The sequence below is a fragment of the Amblyomma mixtum genome, chromosome 3 (assembly GCF_055824585.1).
Source record: "Amblyomma mixtum isolate Tamu chromosome 3, ASM5582458v1, whole genome shotgun sequence".
Taxonomy (NCBI): Eukaryota; Metazoa; Arthropoda; class Arachnida; order Ixodida; family Ixodidae; genus Amblyomma; species Amblyomma mixtum.
Window position 1 is genome coordinate 25,649,392 of NC_143014.1, and position 20,203 is coordinate 25,669,594.

General features: G+C 43.1%; 1 protein-coding gene and 1 pseudogene across 4 annotated transcripts in view; both read right to left on the reverse strand.

Moving 5' to 3' along the window:
• Positions 1-20,203, reverse strand: part of LOC149349450 (uncharacterized) — a 508,176-nt pseudogene that overhangs the window by 362,839 nt on the left and 125,134 nt on the right.
• Positions 1-20,203, reverse strand: part of Sec8 (exocyst complex component secretory 8) — an 83,929-nt gene that overhangs the window by 54,201 nt on the left and 9,525 nt on the right. For 3 of the 4 annotated variants that reach the window (XM_089578392.1, XM_089578395.1, XM_089578394.1), the window contains 4 exons: positions 11,008-11,214; positions 8,545-8,616; positions 5,752-5,895; positions 2,392-2,478 (listed from right to left, as the gene is read on the reverse strand). In XM_089578392.1, the coding sequence (XP_089434518.1) occupies positions 2,392-2,478; positions 5,752-5,895; positions 8,545-8,616; positions 11,008-11,214 (510 nt within the window). The remainder of the gene's footprint in view (positions 1-2,391; positions 2,479-5,751; positions 5,896-8,544; positions 8,617-11,007; positions 11,215-20,203) is intronic. The other variant, XM_089578393.1, reaches the window with a different exon arrangement.

Here is a 20,203-nt window from a genome sequence, read left to right on the forward strand (position 1 = left end):
CGCACGGTTTTTGGTATACATGATGTAAACAGCGCGAACTACAAGGGACAAGAAAAGAAGGGACACAGGACGAGCGCTGACTCACAACTAAAAGGTTTATTCACTGAAACCTTCTATATATGAAGAAACAATCAAAGGGAAGAAACATCACAAAAAATTAAAAACCATGAAACGCAACATTCGTCAGGTGCTTCCGAGAAAATTCATCTCCCTATCGCAAAGGAAAACAGATGGTTTGCTGACGCAATTCAGTTGATCCCCTGCGATGTGAAAAGCCTCGACAACTTCTCATGTCGTCTGATCACTGTGGGTGTATAGTACACGTGTTTGATTGAATAATGCAGTGCATTTTTTCTTTTTCTTTTTCATGACTTTACATTCTAGACAATGTTTGACTAAATGTGAAAGGTCATCACCAATGTTTAAGTTGTTCCTGTGCTCTTGTAGGCGCTTGTTAAGGCAACGCCCGGTCTGACCAATGTAACGCGCTCCGCAGGAAAGGGGTACACTGTATACAACACGTTTTACAGGCCACAAACTTATCCCTGTGCGCAACGCCACAACCTTCTTTTTTCTTTTTGGCCTCTTTCTTTCTTTCAATGGCAGGGCATATCTGTTTGAGCTTGACGGGGAGTCAAACATTGTCTAGAATGTAAAGTCATGAAAAAGAAAAAGAAAAAATGCACTGCATTATTCAATCAAACACGTGTACTATACACCCACAGTGATCAGACGACATGAGAAGTTGTCGAGGCTTTTCACATCGCAGGGGATCAACTGAATTGCGTCAGCAAACCATCTGTTTTCCTTTGCGATAGGGAGATGAATTTTCTTGGGAGCACCTGACGAATGTTGCGTTTCATGGTTTTTAATTTTTTGTGATGTTTCTTCCCTTTGATTGTTTCTTCATATAAGAAGGTTTCAGTGAATAAACCTTTTAGTTGCGAGTCAGCGCTCGTCCTGTGTCCCTTCTTTTCTTGTCCCTTGTAGTTCGCGCTGTTTACATCACGAATATCTACCAACTCACCCAACTGAACGTTTTGGTATACACTCACCATCAGTGATTTTTACGCGCTAGCAGGAAGCTACTCCATTACCACAAAAACAGACGCCCAATTCGGCCTGCCAACTGAGATCATCACTGACAAAGGCTGCCAGTTCAAGTCAGCACTTTCCATCAGTTTGACCCACCTCCCCAGCATCACCTACCTCAAAACTACAGCTTACTGCCCGCAAGCAAACTCTTTGGTCAAGAGGTTACGCTGTCAACTGAAGGCACCGCTCATGGCATACAACCTTCCGGAGCACTGGACCATTTCCTTACTGGTTGTCTATTTAGGTTTTCGTACAGCCCCCAAGGAGGACATCGGATGTGCCTCTTCCTACCTTGTCTATGGCACATCAGTACGTTTACCGGTTGATTTCGTGCGCCTTCCTTCCCCTGGCGTACCTTACATTGAACGTTTGACCAGCCTCCTGTCTCGCAACCCTGACCTCCTCCCACACCTCCCGTGACATGCACTCACCAGTGTGAGCCGCCCTTTGTCTACTGCGCATCAAGAGACAGCACCTATGTTTTCTTGCGCATGGACCGTGCACACCATTCACTGGCCCCATCTCACCGTGGCATGTAGTGACAAAACTTTCAACAGTGCGCAAACGGTCGTGACAGTGTCGTATCCTTTGACCGTCTCAAACTCGCTTACACTGCATCACCTTCATCAGCTGTCCTCTCACCTCCCTTTCTGGCCCTTCCCAAGACACATCTGTCAGTCCCCCTTCACCTCAACGGAAGAGTGTTAGCAGGGACGACTCAGACTCCTGCAGTGGCCTGTGAGCACCATGCACAATAATGTGAAGAAGTGGAAGAAGACACATGCAGCAGCTGGAATAGATCAGCCTGCACGCAGCTCTTGTGCAAGCAACATCTTCTACAAGTCCCTTCATACGACACCTGAGACCACCTAATACAAGCCCCAAAATTTTGTTCGTGAAGAGGCGAGCAGTTATTAACATGCTAGAAATGTTTGTGACATCAAAAATGGAGCACTGCCTGTAGAAATCCTTTGAACTGTGGCCACAGAAACAGCAAACTTTAAAATCACGCTGGAGCTTAAAAATAGCTGCCAAACTTGATGGCAGTAATCAGAAACAAAAGGAAAACCTACAGTAGAACAGCACTGCCTTATCTTAAATAACACTGACAACATGGAAGACGACTCCATGCTCATACAAAGCCCTCCGCAATAATTGCCCTGAACAGTGAAAGCAACCCTTGTGAAACCACAACACATTTCTTAGCTCTAAAACACATTGCCTACAAATGTGGCAACTATAACCATATCATAAAATATACCACATCAATAATGCTGAAAAATGCAGGGACCATACCTTGTCCTTCATCTCCTCCTTCTTCTCTTTCAGGTATGTATTCATGCTGATGGCATGTGAAGAGCAATCAAACCGAAAGAGTGCAAACTGGAAAGCAACAAAATATGAGCCAACCAACATTCAGACAAAAAAAAAGAAATGAAAAGCAAATACATAATAATATGTACCTTACACAGCGCCATTCCTTCTAGGCTTTTGAAACATGACACCAGACTCGGACATAAACACTATGAAAATTTCACGAAAAAAATGGCCTTCACAGCATGACAAATTCGGGGTTCGTCATGACATGCCCATGTACTGAGACTTCTTTAGGAGTATATGACCACAGGACAAAAAAAAAAAATAAAAATTCATCCTCATTCTGCCAAGATCCATAGACAGAATGGAATACTCAACCAAGATAAGGGAGACATCAAAACTTAATACAGCAAAAATACAGGAAGAACTTTACAATTAAAATTAAAGAACTCTCTTTAGGACCTTTAAGGTAGAGATAAAACCAGTGGCCAGTAAACCAGAAATCTGAAAGGAAGCAGTGCAAATAAATAGACCATAAGAGAAGAATCACAGGACAAAAGGTGTTCTGTGGCTCTTCTCGCGTTTGTTTGTGCCATTTCCTTCAAGATACACCCCATGCAACTAGTCCAGGATGCTGTGCTACTTCATACCAAATGGCAGTTCCAAAGCAGTGGTGGCCAATAGCTCTGATAGGAGCATACTGATATTACCAAATAGAAGTCTATTCCCATAGCACCCTGAAAAGCAGTGCATGCATACACTTATTCCCACCAGTAAGATGGACTAGGTCTTGGTTTTTTATGTGTTTCTTCAATAATTTTACCATAAATAACTGTTTTGCACAAGCTCACTGCTTCCAAATTTCATTCCAAGCTGAAATTTCGAAATAATATGCGGACATCAACTTTAGTAAAATGACTAGCTAGGATGAAATGGTTGATAACCACTAGCAGAAATGCTAGTGGACTTGTGAGCCAAAGCAATGAAGCTCGTGCATTCAGCATGACTTATTAACTGTACGCGAGTTTGGAAAACATTGAAGGCAATATTAAATATGCTATTTTGGAAAGCACCGAAAGAAGGAATAAACACTGCCCTACAGATGACCATCAACCCAGGAGTCCATTCATGTTCATGCAGCCTATCAACTGACTTATTGACAGAAAGAAATATATACAGGCTTCCGATAGTAAACAAAAATATCATAAAAACCACATCTGTGCATGCAGAGAGAAGATATTTTCATTTCCTTTTTTACACATTCATACAGATCCAGCCGGCTGCTGCCTCCTCAAACCTCATAAATGACTAAAAAATATATAAATCTCGCTTCCTTGGAAGCTGACAGAAGGATCTGCGACACACGCGTCCACACCTCTTTTGACCACGTATGTTGGGGCTGGGTCTGTATGAGTGTTTTGAGGCCTGAAAAAGGAAACGAAAATGCATTCTCTTTGCTCATGCTGGAGGTTTTAATTTCGTTGCATTTCGACTACTATCTAAAGCCTTCATGTTTCTTTTTTTCTTTGAATAAAAAGCAAGTTGATGGTCAGCGCTCATGTTGTGTAGGCCTCCGCCTTGAGGGCCTCGTGAATATGAACCATCACCATCTCACCCAGTTTTATGTTCTCCTTACTGACACATCTTGGGCCATTAGTATTCTAGAATGCAGCTTGGCGACACCATGATGCTGTAATGTGAGAACCTCCAAAGTGCACCTTTTAACGAATCAAACAAGGACCAATGGCACTTGGATATATTCGCATCACAGCATGAACCACTTTCAAGACAAATTTTTCATGAACTGCGGGGCTTTCTATAAAAAATGTTGAAGTTAAGTCTAGGGAAAATTTAAGCCGTTCACAGTGCTCTGAGTGGATCTGACCGCAGCCATATAACCTTAGCAGCACTTAGTCAAGGCTTATTTTAGGAAAAAGTAGCTCACATTCTGCACCACTGCAAGATCCTGCTAATGGCAAACAAGGCAAATACAGTGCACGTTCATACTATAGCGCAGAGTGGGACCGGACACAAGCGCTCGTGTTGCTCGTGTCTTCTTGTGTCCTGTCCTACTCTGCGCTATATTCTCTCGCTAAATCGTTCTTTCCAGCACCAAGCAAAACTTTTTACACCTCAACCACGACCTGCAAGCATCAAGTCTCCGGATAATTTATCAGCTTCGGTGCGACAAAACTTTGACACAGACGTGCTCAATCTTCACCAATACTCTGATACATGGTCCCCTGAATGATGTCAAGCAATACCTTACGCTGTACTTCCCCCATTCATCAAACCTCTTTACTGCACACTGGCCGCTACAGAAGTGCTACTGGCGTTTAGTGTCTGTGGCGTGGTCGTAACGTGTGGTATCTGGCAGTATGTTTCATGTTCTTGAGGTTCTGTTGGTTTCATAAGTCCAACATGAGTGACAGCAGCACAAGGTGAGAACTGGTCAAAAGCTCTGATCAAAGCAATAATGTGCTTGAGCCCTGAGGTGCCCATGCTCCACCACAAGACCGTGCTGTTACGTGGTGAAGCTGTGTTAGCATGCTTGTGCGTCATGCAGGGAAATGAACCAAAATGGGTACCTGCAATGGAATCACCTCGGTGTACCCACTTTTACCGTGGCCCCTAACAGCTTCAGCAAAATGAAAGAGAGGCTCAATACTGAGGATAGACCTTCTCTGCAACATTATTCCTCCAAGGTCCATTTTCTAGGCACAGAAGAAACTGGTGCATGCTTGCAAGGCTGACATATTCAGTTGGTGCACCCACAGTCAGCAGTGTTGAATGCACTTCCTTGGAGGGATAATGTTGCAGGGGAAAGGAAAAGGTATCTCTAAAATTTTAGCCCCGCCTTCTATACTGTGAATTTGGGATACACAAAAACGGGAAAAACAGCATAAGGTTAGGTTAGGGCATTACCTGATTGCCCGGACCGGCCAAGTAGCTATGGCAAATGGGGCCCTGGACTACACGACCTCCACCCCTTCGGGCCTCCCTCCAAATTGACTTTATAATAAAGGCTTTTCCCTCCCTATCTGTCTGCCTGTCTTCCAGATGCTGAAGCCGATACAGACTGCAAGAAAAGCAGATGTCCAGCAGCGACGTCACAAGTACCTGTTTTAAGTGTGTTACAACTATGTAAGCATACATCAGTCGCAGACTAAATGCCACCTATACTGACCTCAGTCTGCAGAGGGTAAGCAGGCTCATTAGCATGCGACAGTTGCAGCAAAGGTCAGCTATGGCTATAACAAAGAAATAGTGCAGCCCATTTGACTTGGTTATAACAAGGTTAAACCGGTATACAAGCAACGGTGATATGTAAACTCCCACCTTCTTCTGCTTAACATTTCTTCTTCGAGTGAAGTAGGAAGCAATCTCATTTGTTGCAGTCATTTCCGTGAACACAGGAGGTGGAACTTGTTGCGCAGACCCAGTATTGTGAATGTCCAGGTATTTTCCCACAACGTACTCCATCTAGGAGAAGATGAAAAGTGAACTAGCAATGCAAGCTCCTACAGTTACAAGGACCTGCACAACAACAGCTGCATACTGCTTTCATAAAGGGGATTACACAGCTCATGAACAGCGACATTTGAGTAGTGGTTCTTCTGAAGTCCAACAATATATCGTGAATAGATGGACTTACGAACTGCCTCTTGTTATGCACACAAACCAATATTCATCTCCTCTTATGCACAGTGAAAAACGACTGCACACAAGACAAACAGCACAGCAGGCTGCTTTGCAACATGACTGCCAAAGTCAAACTTTCAAGTCAGTGTCCCCACCACAATGATGACCCACCATAGAAAAATTTACAACGCTTACAGACACTACCCGGCAGCAGTCAATTTTGTGTTGCACAATGACAACAGCAAGACTCCTTTTCTTGCTTCCTAGCATTGAGGTGCCACCTAGAACCTTCTGTAGATAAACCCAGGCTCCATCGCATCAAAAAAAAAAACATCCTTTCTTGGCGCTCCCACTGACCACTAACTTGAGGCTAGCTGTTCTAGCTCGTCTTCAGGAGAGCCATCAAGCACCCTACAAAAGGAATGAGAGTTCAAATAAATACAGTTGTCTACTGATTTTTCGGACTTGGCAGGATTAAAAAAATGGTCTGAATAATTGAACAGTCTAAAAACCCATGAAATGCAAAAAAATCACTTTGCTGCGAAAAGCCAGCCTTAAAAATCGGGAACTTCGCTGTTTCCTATGATCCATTTGCGAGCGATAACAGGGGACTAGACTGCGAGTCAGTCATTGTTTTGTAATGCCTGCACCCCTTCACGTTACCAACACCCACAGATGCCAATACCAGATGCAGCCATGGGTCATGCCACGGACGCGCCATGTGAAGCGAGTACACAGTCTGTTTTGTTTTTGTTTTTTTTTTTGGGGGGGGGGGGACAATAGTCACGAAAAACGAGCGAGGCAACCCATGGTCAGAAGCGAGCGCCTCCAACTGCATCCGCAACCCCACGTCCCCCCCCCCCCCCCCCCCCATCTGCATACTGCCGCTGTCCCATGTTCGACGCAATCGCGCGCTCTTTGTAGGCAGCCTCAGTGGCAATGAAGAACATACCAGTAACTCAAGTGGCAACAATGAGGTACAAATACAATCCAAGATGAGGCCTTTCACTATGGCGAAAAGTGTGTCGAGTGCGACAGCCTGCTCACGTTTATGTTGGGCCGAAAAAACAATCCCAATAGTATTACTGGCACCTACTTTAGTCTGAAAAATCTAGCTTTCTGACACCACAGAGCCCAAAATATTGCGCAAGTACAAACTGCTGGAGCCTGAAAAATCTGTTGATCTCAGGTTCAACGCGACTCAGACTGCCAAAATGTAGTCAGCTTGAATGAACACGACCATGTTATAATAAATGAGGCCCAGGACACCAAAAGCGTGGTTCATTAAACATACTGAAGTCGAGAAGACAGCAATCAAGTGAGAAAAATTTACATTAGAAAAACTATAACAGTAAAATTTTGTGACAGTAGTCAACAAATTATTTCTAACATGCTAAAAAAAAAATTCATGTAAATATACACCAAAATATATATATAAAAAAGGTGAAAGCCACGTCCCCCCTTAAGCACAGCTCATTCTTCTCACTTGTGCTACAGGAATCCAGCTTTGAGCACTTAAACGCCTAACATCACATAGGTCATTTCCAAGAAATTAGTTTTATTTTGCTTCTCTTTCTACCTGTCTGCCTCAAAGCCTGTGAAGGAACCTACACTTCACGCACGTGTATTGACTGTGGCGTAGCTTCTAAACAAGCCTACTCATCACAATCATGCTGGTAACTAGGGGCAGGACAAAGCAGTAACTTGCAAGGTTTGCAGAGCACGAGAGCAAAACAGATCAACGAAACATTTTAACCAGCTAAGGTTAACCAAAAGTGCGAATCAGCCGAGTTTGACAAAGCATGCACGTTGACTTTGGGTGTCAAGGGTGACCAGACTGATATACGAATATTTTAGATGGTTTAGTCAGTTCATGGCCAGGTCAACAACTGTGAAAATAAATTTGAGTTGTATAACAGAATTTAACGCACGGCTGCAGAAGAGTTTGAATGAAGAATAAATAATAGAATTTCGTGCCATCAGTATAAACAAACCATTCAACTTATGCAAAAAGGCATTCTATTAACACAAGCGAGCCTTTGCAGTTTCAGCCAACTTATGGACCATGAGCCATAGACTTTTGATTGAAACAAGCTATAGTAGGATACAACTAAAAAAAAAACAGCAGTTGCTAACACTGGGTCCTGTATTCCTCCGCTGGCCAATTGAAAAAGCAAACAAAACCAGTTTTTTAATGTTTGACTATATCAAACACTGCGCGTAACGAAATTCTAGTGCTCATAACTTTTTTCTTGTGCTAAGCTCCTTGTTTAGGTAACAAGGAACGTTTAAGTAGCGGACTACTTTTTCCTCGTGGAGGAATTCTGTGCGCGGAGGCTGAATGTGGGCGGAGCTTCACTGCAGACTTAGGTTGTATCCGACTATACATGCAAATGGGTGCATCTAAAAACATTTAACTGTTTTGCACTAGATGCTCATGCAGAAAAAAAATGTAAAAGACTGTTACTGTGAAGAAAGTATGAAACTTACCACAGCCTGTATTCTTGCCCATACGTCAGATAAACTATACATTGGTACACCATTTTCAAGCCCTTGAATTTCCTGGAAATCCAAGGCACACTAATTACTCTGCTCTTTTTCTATAAAACAAAAGTACAATTGGCAAGAAAAACAAGGCGTCAATAGTACCAACCACTACGCTGCAGCATTTTGCTCTAATAATTAAGGAAGGAAGGACAGATGGGTTTTACAAGCCAAAGCAGCACTATGGGCCATAATGCACATTGTAGTGGAGGCCTCTGCAATAACCTCCATCATCTGGGATTCTTAACACGCATCAAAATCAAGTACATGGAGATTTTGAATTTAACCTGCATCCAAATGCAGCCGCCATGGCCCTAGACTCACAAGCTAAACGACAAAATCACTCACTATGATACAAACAGAAGTATCACCTAATAATTTATTTCAAACAACCATGTAATTTGCAACATTTTAACACCAGGTAGTTTTCACAGGCTTATTATTTTTGCCAATTCCACCACACATTTGTCGTCATAAAACTACCACACGTACGTGCCTGACTTGCTTGCAAAAAGGTAACTTTAGAGGGACTCCATTAATTTAGTGAAAATGCCAGAAGAAACTTGTTTTGAAAAATTTACGGTAGGATTCTAATGGTTTATCGCGGTTTAATGTCCCAAAGCGACTCAGTCTATGAGGGACGCCGTAGTAGAGGGATCTGGAATAATTTCGACCACCTGGGGTTTTTTAACGTGCACTGACATCGCACAGTACACGGGCCTCTAGAATTTCGCCTCCATCGAAATTCGGCCGCCGTGGTCGGGATCAAACCCACTTCTTTCGGGTCAGCAGCCGAGTGCCATAACCACTGAGCCACCACGGTGGCGGTAAAATTCTGAGTAATGCTGTATACCACTGCCTTGCAAATTTGTATTGTTCATGTTATTGGAAAGATAGCTTGCACACAAGGTTCAAGAAGACAACAGCATTATTCTGAAAGACAGGGGCTGATTTACAGGGAAAGAAGGTCTCCCCCTCCCTCCCTTGCAAGCGAGAAATTTTGTACAGTAAAATCGCACAGGCCCTATTTTTTTTCTGTGAAAAAAAAGTCCAAGAATAAATTGTGCACAATAACAACCCTCTCTAAAGGTTGCCCAAGGGTCCACCCCTGCTTAAAGCTTTCAGGTAAGCTCTATGGAGTGCCAATTCATAGACAGAAATTTGGTCACAGTGAGCCCTGGTCCAATGTGAGCACAAATTTTTAGAACAAGCTGCACAAAAACAAGCACCAAAAGCTCTTGTTGTTTCACTCAAGCTACATTCTAGCTTCCTGTAAAAATTTAATTATGCACCAACAAAGAATTTATAACATAGCTTACTGTAGCTAGTAAGGCAACAGCATGCAGCCATGACTGATCTTGGTGTTCTATTTGTCCACATGTTCCATAACTTAGATAAGAAAGCAATACTGCAGCTATGAAATGATCAAAAAAGTGGTGCACATAATGAACATAACTTATTTCAACGTAATACCACCTCATACTGCTAAAGTAAAATGTCGCTCCCAATGAGTAGGAAAGTAGGAACTGCAAGCTCTGCTACAAAAAAAAAAAAAAATCAAGAAGAGAACTCAGAACAAGTGTGATACGCAGCAAATCCCACATCTACCTCCTCTTCATGTCCTCATGCTAGTGCTTTCTATAGTGCCACAGCAGCCATGTAGATTAACTTGAAAGACCACGGACAGTACTATGTATTATGTACGCAGCTGAAAATCGCAAGAATGGTAGCCAGGAACAAGACCAACATTTTGCATGTTTTAATATATATTTTGTTAACAATTTCTGCCTCTGTGCAGCAGCTTACTTTTGTTTTGCTTGCATTCTTTTTTGTGTTACCATTAAATTTTCAAAAAGTTTTGCACACACAACTGCCTTTTTTTTGTTGTTGTTCAGATGTATAGTCAATAAGCTACAGTTTGATGTAATACAATGCACAGTGCAATTAGCACTACTTGGAGAAATAATTTACTCAAAATCGATAATTTTTTCACAATAAGGAAAGTTTTTTTGTTTTACACTATAATACTGAAGACTAACCAAATGGTCTCACATTGCTCATCGTATCAGCGCATTAGCCTTCACCGAGTTCGTCTTAATGGGAGTCTACCGTAGTAAAGCTGCTGACAGCATCCAAAACGCTGTGCACAGTGGAACAAAGTTTTGCATCTGCTTTTTTTCTGCTAAGCTTCATTTTCAGATAATGAGAAAAACCTACTTAATTTGAATATTTCACACAGCTCAAAACACTTTGACTTCATAAAGTTGTACAACAGAAATTTTACAATGAATAAAGAGTTAATCCCCAACATTAAAAGAGTGCCTAGGTAAAAACATTTCAGTGAAGTTTTCAAGAAACCACCATGAAAGAGTGTGCCAGCCCTATAGTTCACTTGAGGTGAGAACTCACCACAATGGTGTGCATGTTGCTCAGAACACACTCGTGCCCCATTGCCACACTGCGGAATTGCTCAAACAGCAGGTCCAACAGGTCCAGAAGTAACCGGGGCTGCAGTGGTGATGCTGTCTGCACCGAAACATTGCTTGTGTCCAGAAGCATCTGCGTTGTCCGCCGCACCATTGACAACAACTCTGTCTGGCAGCGTTCCTTGATGAGCTGCAGAATGAAAGAAGAAAAAAAAAAGGGGGGGCAACAATGACCCTGTAACATAAGCATCAGACACAAACCTACTGCTCAATCAACAGCATGAAATTAAAATTATCACGACGACCAAAACGAGGTATCAGAGGAAGCGCAAACTTTAAGGGGAGACACGGGCCTTGAAATGGTCCAAAAAGGCAAAAATCGCGATTTTTCCAAAAATGGTCCATTCAGGATTTAACAGAGTTTCAAGGTCGAATTCAACCTTGAACTGCTGAAAAATTGATATGCTGTATTTACTCGCATAATCTGTGCACCTCTAATTTATTACTCAAATTTATATATATATAAAAAAAAACTCCTATTTTGCGCTCCCTGCCGCACAAGCACACTAGCATGCAAGCAGGTACACGGAGCACAGGCTTGGGAAGATAGGCGTGGCCGCGTCGCCGTGTGCAGCTGTGGAAGGTCAGTGAGTGGTGTCGAAAAAGTCGGTAATGCGTTTGCAAATTGGTTTCAGTAAAGAAAAGTCAACTGCGCACCATTGCGTTCACTTTCCCGTATGAAAGGCTGAGAGTGTAAACTTCCAGTAACCCTCGGAGCATCTGCTGCGCCAGAATCCAAAACTGCCAAACCGTTAGCTGTTCTGTTTGCCGCCACTCAGCAGGATTACACGGACCGTATGCAAGGGAGCTGCTTTATCGCCTTGTATCTCCATTTGCCTCTGCCTGCCAGCTCTGTGATCGTATCATTCCGAGTTTATTGCTTTGAGCTGCACACGCACCGTTGTGCCACTACGCAGGGGACTACATAACATGGGCGCGGGTCTGGGGCGAGGGGTATACTTATATTTGGAGTCAGCTTTTTTTTTTTTTTTTGTGGCCAGCAAGAGGTGTGAGTAGCAAGGTTGAATTATGCGCGGCAATATACCGTACACATTGCGTGTTACAACTTTGGTAGAGCATTTCAAGGATGTTGTTATAAAATCTGCGCGTAATTTGCACACCCCCTTTCTGAAGCCTCAATTTTAGGAAAAATGTGCGCAGATTACACAAGTAAATACAGTATTTGATGCCTCCGAGGTGCCGAAATGGCGATTTCGGGACATAATGTGGCTGAACTTCGAGCCTGCACTTCCAGCAACTGTGTCCCTGATGGCCGCCATCTTGGTCATGTTCAAAAGCTGGCGCTTATAACCGGATAGTGTTAAAGGCCATGTTGTCCAGAAAATCTGGCCATTGTGAGCAAAAAATCGCAAGCCCAACTCTGGCAGGTGGTGCCCAGAGAGCAGCCTAGGAGCCAGGTGGGCAATCTAGGTCACGTGACCTTGCAGCGTCATCACAACCTGCCAACCTGATAACAAGCAAACTGCCCACCACGGCAGGTGGCAGTTAAATGAATGATTGGTCGCTCGGGAAGAGCAACCTGGGCCACACAAGGCCCACCGCTGGGAGCACCTGCCTATCGCAGGGCAGTGGCGCATCGCTTAACCACTGCACCACTGCACCAGGAGGGGTACGAGGACTCCCATGGATCCATATGAATGTAAAGTAGAGATTGACCTTCTGCATATATCGGAGCGTAACTGTCCCTTCCAATTTTTTCTTATACCCTGGTACAGTAAACTCTCCGTTAATTCTGGTACCGTAGAATTCCAGTTCCGATGTTGAACCTGAGGTACAAGAACAGGGCAAGTGATATTTCATATTACTTCTGGAACCATTTCTGGAACCACAGGGTGTCCCACAACCTGAAAAGGGTTGGCAACAAGTACGGCGTGTTGATGGTCTTGTCTGCGCCAGGTAAATTGGCCAAGATGTGCCCCAAGGTCAACAGTGGTGCTCCTGCGAGTTCTAGCTGCGGAATGGGCCACGGGTGTGGTCTATGAGATCCCCCTTTCATGTGGCAAACTATATGTCGTGCAAACTGGCCGCTGTGTCAACGAATGCGCCAGGTAACATGAACAATCACTAGATAACGTTTCAGACTCATACCAGAATCTACCTGCCCAATGCCGCTCTTGCGAAAATGAGAACGATCATATCTGTGTGCCACAACTTGAGGGAATCAACAATTCTAAGTAGAAGTGAGAAAAGATTAGCTCGCAAATTGTCAAAAGTGTTTTTTTATCAAGGAAAGAGGCGACACGTTCGTCAGCACCACATCAGTCTCCCTGCCAGCCAGTGAATTCAGATTATTGAACAGGCGATATTATGCAGTCTGCTCTCCTTAATCTACTAGGTTTTTGTTTTCCTACTGTCATGAAAACGCACGTGCTTAGTACCTTTATTTTGTATAAATGTAACATGTGTCTGCTACAATAAAAATAGTTGGAAGTAAAGCACCCGTTCTGTCATGTTCTGTGTGCGTGCTCATCGTAATAGCATTGCATTACTTCTTTAAAAAAAAAATGCATAAACAAGTGGCCCCGCAATGTGTTTTGTTAATGGAGTACGTACTTCCAAGCGACCGGGTCAAATCACAGCACTTGCAGACGAGGACACACACACAACTGCACTGTCCTCGTCTGCGAGCGCTGTGATTCCACAATGTCAGACAAAAACCAACTAGCCCAGCAACACACCCTGCATAATTCCAAGCAGCCAATATGCCGGGAGACAGCAAATTGAAACTGTGCATGCAATGAGCTTTCAGGAGCACTAAGAAATGGGCCTGGAACAGAAACCAAAAGAATACGTTGTTGGAACCTTCGGCAGTGCCGGTACCGGACCCATTAAATCTGCTGGGAACATTAACCATGCTGCCCGCTGAGGACATCGTGGGACCAAGTTCCAATACGAATTGCATCTCAGATCGCGATACACTTCGTGTTGATGCCATGTGCTACTTGTTGGTGGAGCAGGCGTAGTGCGTTGAGCGACGTTGTTTGCTTAATTGCTTAGCGAGGGCCTCGGTTCTGGCAGCCTTGACGCCATAGGAAGCATAAGAGGGTTCTCGCACAGCTTCCACCCTCGCCGTTCAATGACGTTCTACTTCACATTAGCGGTAACTCAGGACGTGCTACGTCCGCCGCTTAAGAACATGGGTGGCGCGGATGAACACTCTCAAGGTTAGGTTATTTAACATAAATGCCCCGAAAGCAGAAGATTTGACAGCCGTCGCCGTAGCTCAGCGGTATAGCACCGGACGCGTAATTCGGAGGTCGTGGGTTCGGATCCCACCGGCGGCATGTGGTTGTTTTTTCTTCTGCTTTTCTAATGAATTAGCTTTAAGCGATAACATATTCAGTAATATTCTGAATCGAACAACAGCACAAAAAGAAATAAATTTTAAACATCCCCTCTGTCCCTTGGTTTCTGTGGCTGTTGGCTTCTCTCATATTTATAACGAGCCCCTCATTCCCCTTCCCTTACTTGCTTAACTCTTTCACTACCGCAGAAAAATGGACTATTTGGAGTGTACTGAAAGAAAATTTTTTTTCACAAGAACTAATACACCCAGCACATATTGCAATGCATGAAATTGTAGCTTATTAGTTACACTTCTGAATGAAACAAACAGAAGAGTTGTGTGTGCAAAAGTGAATGAACATTTATTTCTGAAATTTGCCAAAAACACAAAAAAGTATATAGCAAAAACAAAAGTTATCAGCTGCACTAAGCCAGAACTTGATTAGACGAAAACTGGAATATACAAACTGTTGCACATGTTTATAGCTATCATTATTTCTAGTTTCAGCTATGAGAAAAAATTATTGCACTTTTCAAGGCCAGTCAAGTCAGGGGTCATGACTGCGGTGCCACTGTGAAGAGCAATCAGGCGTGAAGATGTGAAGCAGAGGTAGACTGGCAGGTGCTTCACATAATGTTTTATCTCTGTTCCTCTCTTGTTCTCTGATAGCTGAGCTTGCAATTTCTTCTTTTTTTCATTTTTTTCGGTTGGTGATGAATGGATTCTATGGGAGGATCGGGGGCGTGGACTTCTTTTACCTCATCATACCCGAAGATTTCTTGAATGAGCTGCTCCCTGAAAGCCAGCTGATAAAATTTGGCATTTTAGACAAGCTCTAAAACATCAGGATGGATGAAGTACATTTTATCGATGTGGTTCAAAAGCCTGGACACTTTCCAAGTCTTGCCAATAGATGCTGCCGCCACTGAATCATCCGGGTCCGTTACGTGCAAAAAAAAAACAAAAAAAAGCGAAAAACCAATTTTGAGGAATGATTTTTGATGGCAGAGGGCCAGAATAAATTCTGGTATTTCAGTAGAGATACAGTCGTGGCAGGTCAACAATTCCAATGTATATGATGATTCCAATGAACATCAGCATCTCCAACAGATTCACATCTTCCCATGAGCCGTCACGCAGATCGTATGTTTGCTTGTCCAAAATCTTCATTCATGCATACTTATTAGTGTTTTCGCACACGATCTTAATCACTTCCACTGTGAAGAGCATCAAAAAAAAGTCGAGAGGTCGAGCGAATCTCCGAGCGCCGCTCCGCAGCGATGCGCCGATATGGATTCCTGGCTGTCGTCTTGGTTGAAAAACGCAACGCGACTTTGAGTGTTTGGCAAACTGTCTTCGTCATACATTTTGAAGATCCTGAAGCACATAAATAAACCACTGTCATCGATTACAAACCGCATGCACCGCAGAAAACAACAGCGAACGAAAACAGAACTTACATGCAAGTACGCGCTGACGTTCCAGGCGCCTGAGGCGAAGTCTCGCTGTCGAAACCGACATCCGACATTTGTACATCATTGCCCGACTAATAACCAATGCTTTAGTCATAAAAAACGAAACCAAACCCGCCGACGTGCTCGGTGTCAGCTTTCGCTTTCGAGGAGTGCGCAGCGATGCGGACGCCATTTTCTCCAGCTGATGATGCTGTGGCCGTTCGAAGTTTTTTTTTTCTCACAGCGCCCCCTCATGTCAAAACACTGAAACCAAGGCTGCAATCAAAAAAGCAGTTGTTGAGCTTGCAAACTAGATGGTGGAGCATGTCCATGACGCTCCAAGTGTAGCTTTTTTCCGCAGGCGATTTGAATCGCTCATATGCGAACGATGGCGTATCGCGCGTTAGTGAAAGAGTTAATTGCTTAGCGAGGGCCTCGGTTCTGGCAGCCTTGACGCCATAGGAAGCATAAGAGGGTTCTCACACAGCTTCCACCCTCGCCGTTCGATGACGTTCTACTTCACATTAGCGGTAACTCAGGACGTGCTACGTCCGCCGCTTAAGAACGTGGGTGGCGCGGATGAACACTCTCAAGGTTAGGTTATTTAACATAAATACCCCGAAAACAGAAGATTTGACACCCATCGCCGTAGCTGAGTGGTAGAGCACCGGACGCGTAATTCGGAGGTCGTGGGTTCGGATCCCACCGGCGGCATGTGGTTGTTTTTTCTTCTGCTTTTCTAATCAATTAGCTTTAAGCGATAACATATTCAGTAATATTCTAAATCGAACAACAGCACAAAAAGAAATAAATAAATTTTAAAAATCCCCTCTGTCCCTTGGTTTCTGTGGCTGTTGGCTTCTCTCATATATATATATATATGGGCGTGTTCAGATAAGAACGGTAATCGAGGTCCCATGACCATTTTTTGTTTTGAATGAACTTTTTATATATGATGGGCAAATGTGTCCACACAAAGGAATGAGCCTTAGTTTTGCAAGAAACGTAGTTTTTTTGGAAAAAAATCGTAGGTCACAAGAGGTGGAGAATGTAGTTTTTGCCACTTCGCAAAGTTGCAAGTTTGGAGCCTCATTGCATAAATTTTTCCGCACATCAGCATTTTTTGAAAAACTTTCTGCAACTTGTACTATCTGAAACAATAAAAAAAAGTTTTCTTGCTCTGTCAACCTTCTGAGTAAAAAATGTCAAACATGGCTTCTGAAGCTACGCGGTGCGAAAAAGGCACTTTTCAGGGCAGCCTTAGGGCAAGATGCCTAAAGATCTCGTCACTAAATATTTTTCTCCATATTTTGCGGCTACTTTTGCTCACTTCAGGCAAGTTCTGTTGCTATAGGCTCGACAGATAATTTTCAATATTGCCTCAAAGTTGGCCGAAGTTCAAAAACGTCAAAAAAGTGACAACTTTGACTTGAATTTAAAAAAAAACATCATTATCGATTTGCATTCAAACTTTTCTGAACAATCCTCAATGTTTCAGAATTGTAGCACACTAAAAATGTATTGCATTATATTGTTTTAAATTATGAAAATAAATACAAAAGAGACTTCATGATTTCAATCACTACAACTCCTCAGTATTCCCTCTTAGGATGCGCAATCGTTAGAAGCTGGATTTAGTATTGGTTGCATATGGGTACAATTTAAACGCTACAGTTGCTGAGTTCATACGTGCAATTTGTAAGTGTTTTTTTCTGTTAGAATCAATTTCTGTTAGAATCAAAGGTTTAAAGCTCCTATTCGCTTTCGTACTCTTCTAACAATGGGACTAATTAATTTAAGCATATTTTAGCACGTTATTTTTGAGTGACGTGTGTTTAGTGGTAGTTTATGCAAACATTTAATGCACCTGTCGCTGCTCTCAGGATGCCTTTACCGAGCTACCGCTGCTCCAGGGATGAACCACGCTGAGCAGCCGCTCCTATAGCTGTATAACGCCCGGGGCGATCCCGAATTTAATAGCACCATGTGTGCCGCCGCACCGAGGCTTTAGCCACCACTATCGTCTTTCCAGCGCAACACACCGCTTTCCTGAACGCCTGGCAGTTATGCCTCAGCCTTCGACCTTCCACCAAGACAGATGCGCGCGCCACACACACACACACACACACACACACACACACACACACACACACACACACACACACACACACACACACACACACACACACACACACACACACACACACACACACACACACACACACACACACACACACACACACACACACACACACACACACACACACACACACACACACACACACACACACACACACACACACACACACACACACACACACACACACACACACACACACACACACACACACACACACACACACACACACACACACACACACACACACACACACACACACACACACACACACACACACACACACACACACACACACACACACACACACACACACACACACACACACACACACACACACACACACACACACACACACACACACACTGGTGGAATGAGTCTTAATCACTGATAAGAAATGACCTAATTAGGCTTCAGTTATTTTTTCACATTATGGGAACCAATTGGAAACAGGAGGTAGAAGTGCATATAACCACTTAATTTCGTTATGATACCTCTGGTATCAAAAATTTTCATATTAAGACTCGCGTATCCCCTGAAATGTCCAATTACTGCAATACTCAGTATTTATAGTCAGTCACGCCACATATTGAAAATGTGCATAGCTCAGCAAGTTTCAAAAACTCTGTGAAAAGCACGCGTGCATGGTCACTTTTTCCCATCGCTCAAAGAAGCTGGTTTTGCCAGCAGCAGCTCACTGGTAGGACACATGTTGCACCCAAGAAAATTTAAGGGTGAGGCTCCCCCAGTGGGCCATGACCCACAGGGATCAGGGCTCCAAAAATTGCTACCACAGCGAATGTGTTACGTCCCCGCCACAAAAGAAACAAGTTGCACAGATGACAATAACACCTTAATATACAATAAACTATTAGACCACACAAAAATGAATCACAACTTCAAAATTCTGTTCCCTGAAGTGAAAGCATTTTTCCCACTTTGTATCAAAACCCTCCCCCAATGCAGAATATCGCATTTTTTTTGCTCTTCTGGACACCTTGCTAAGTTTGCTAAATGGAAATAATTATAAATTCGTCATGGATGGAAAGAAATACTAATAATGACACGATAGTTACACTGACAGCACTGTGGAATGATACAGCAACATCAGAATGAAATATGTACTATCAGCGTCAATTGAAACGCGAACAAGCCAATTGAAACGTGAACAGCACAACTCGCAGATATTATACTAGGGAGGCAAAATACATGAGCAGTTCATTTTCCCCATCGAAGCCGAAAAGACCGCTCTTCTGAAATGTTAAAAGCCCACGCCTGTATTTCATCTCCAGCCTCTAATATGCTTGATTTTTTGTGCTCGCGTTCCAGTTGTTTTGTTCATGTTTCATTTGACGCTGATAGTACATGCCATTACCACACTACTAATACCATCATTAATTATATCTTTTCGGTATCAGGCTGTCACAAGTAAAACAGCGAAAGTGCTTCAACACATGGCCTAAAATCTTTTCATACACTTCAGATTTGATACAAAATAGCAATGCACACAGCTCGCAGTATGATGTAACATGGCAAAGTCCCAGACTGGCCGAGTCAATATGATATGGTTGCAAAGCTTTAAAAAATTTTTATATACTAAATAAAATCAATTGTTTTAACACATTTCAAACAACATATGTTCAGTTCAGCCTTAACAAATTACAAAAGGGGACGAGACTCCTGTACACATCTTATTCAATAAATTAAAGCTTATTCAATAAAGCTTATTCAATAAGCTTATTCAATGACTTATTCAATAAGTCACAGTCGCAGAATTCAATAAATGTTTCTGGAAAATCTGCATAGCTTTCCTTTACAGCCATATGGCTGCACTCAGGTGGATACTAATGAGTGCTAATTAATCCCTCAACTATAATTCAATGAAGTGAGAAAACTGCTATGACTGGTTTCAGCTTCCTAACTAGTGTAACCATGCTCTATAAAATGCACAGCCAACTAGCCCCCACTGCTGCCTTGCTTGCACTTGCTTGGCGCTCATATTTCTTCCGCTGCTGCTGTGCATTTGTGTGCCTTCTTCAGCTTATTTTCGTTTCATGGACTTTCTGTGCAGCTTGTTCCGATTCTTCGCTTGCACAACAGCAATTTTGTACAGGCTATACTAGCGGCTGGAATATGTATGTAAAATTATTTTAACAAGGCAACTACTTAGGCTAGTTGATGTGCGTCAAACATAATGGGACCAGTGAGCAAACACGGAGCA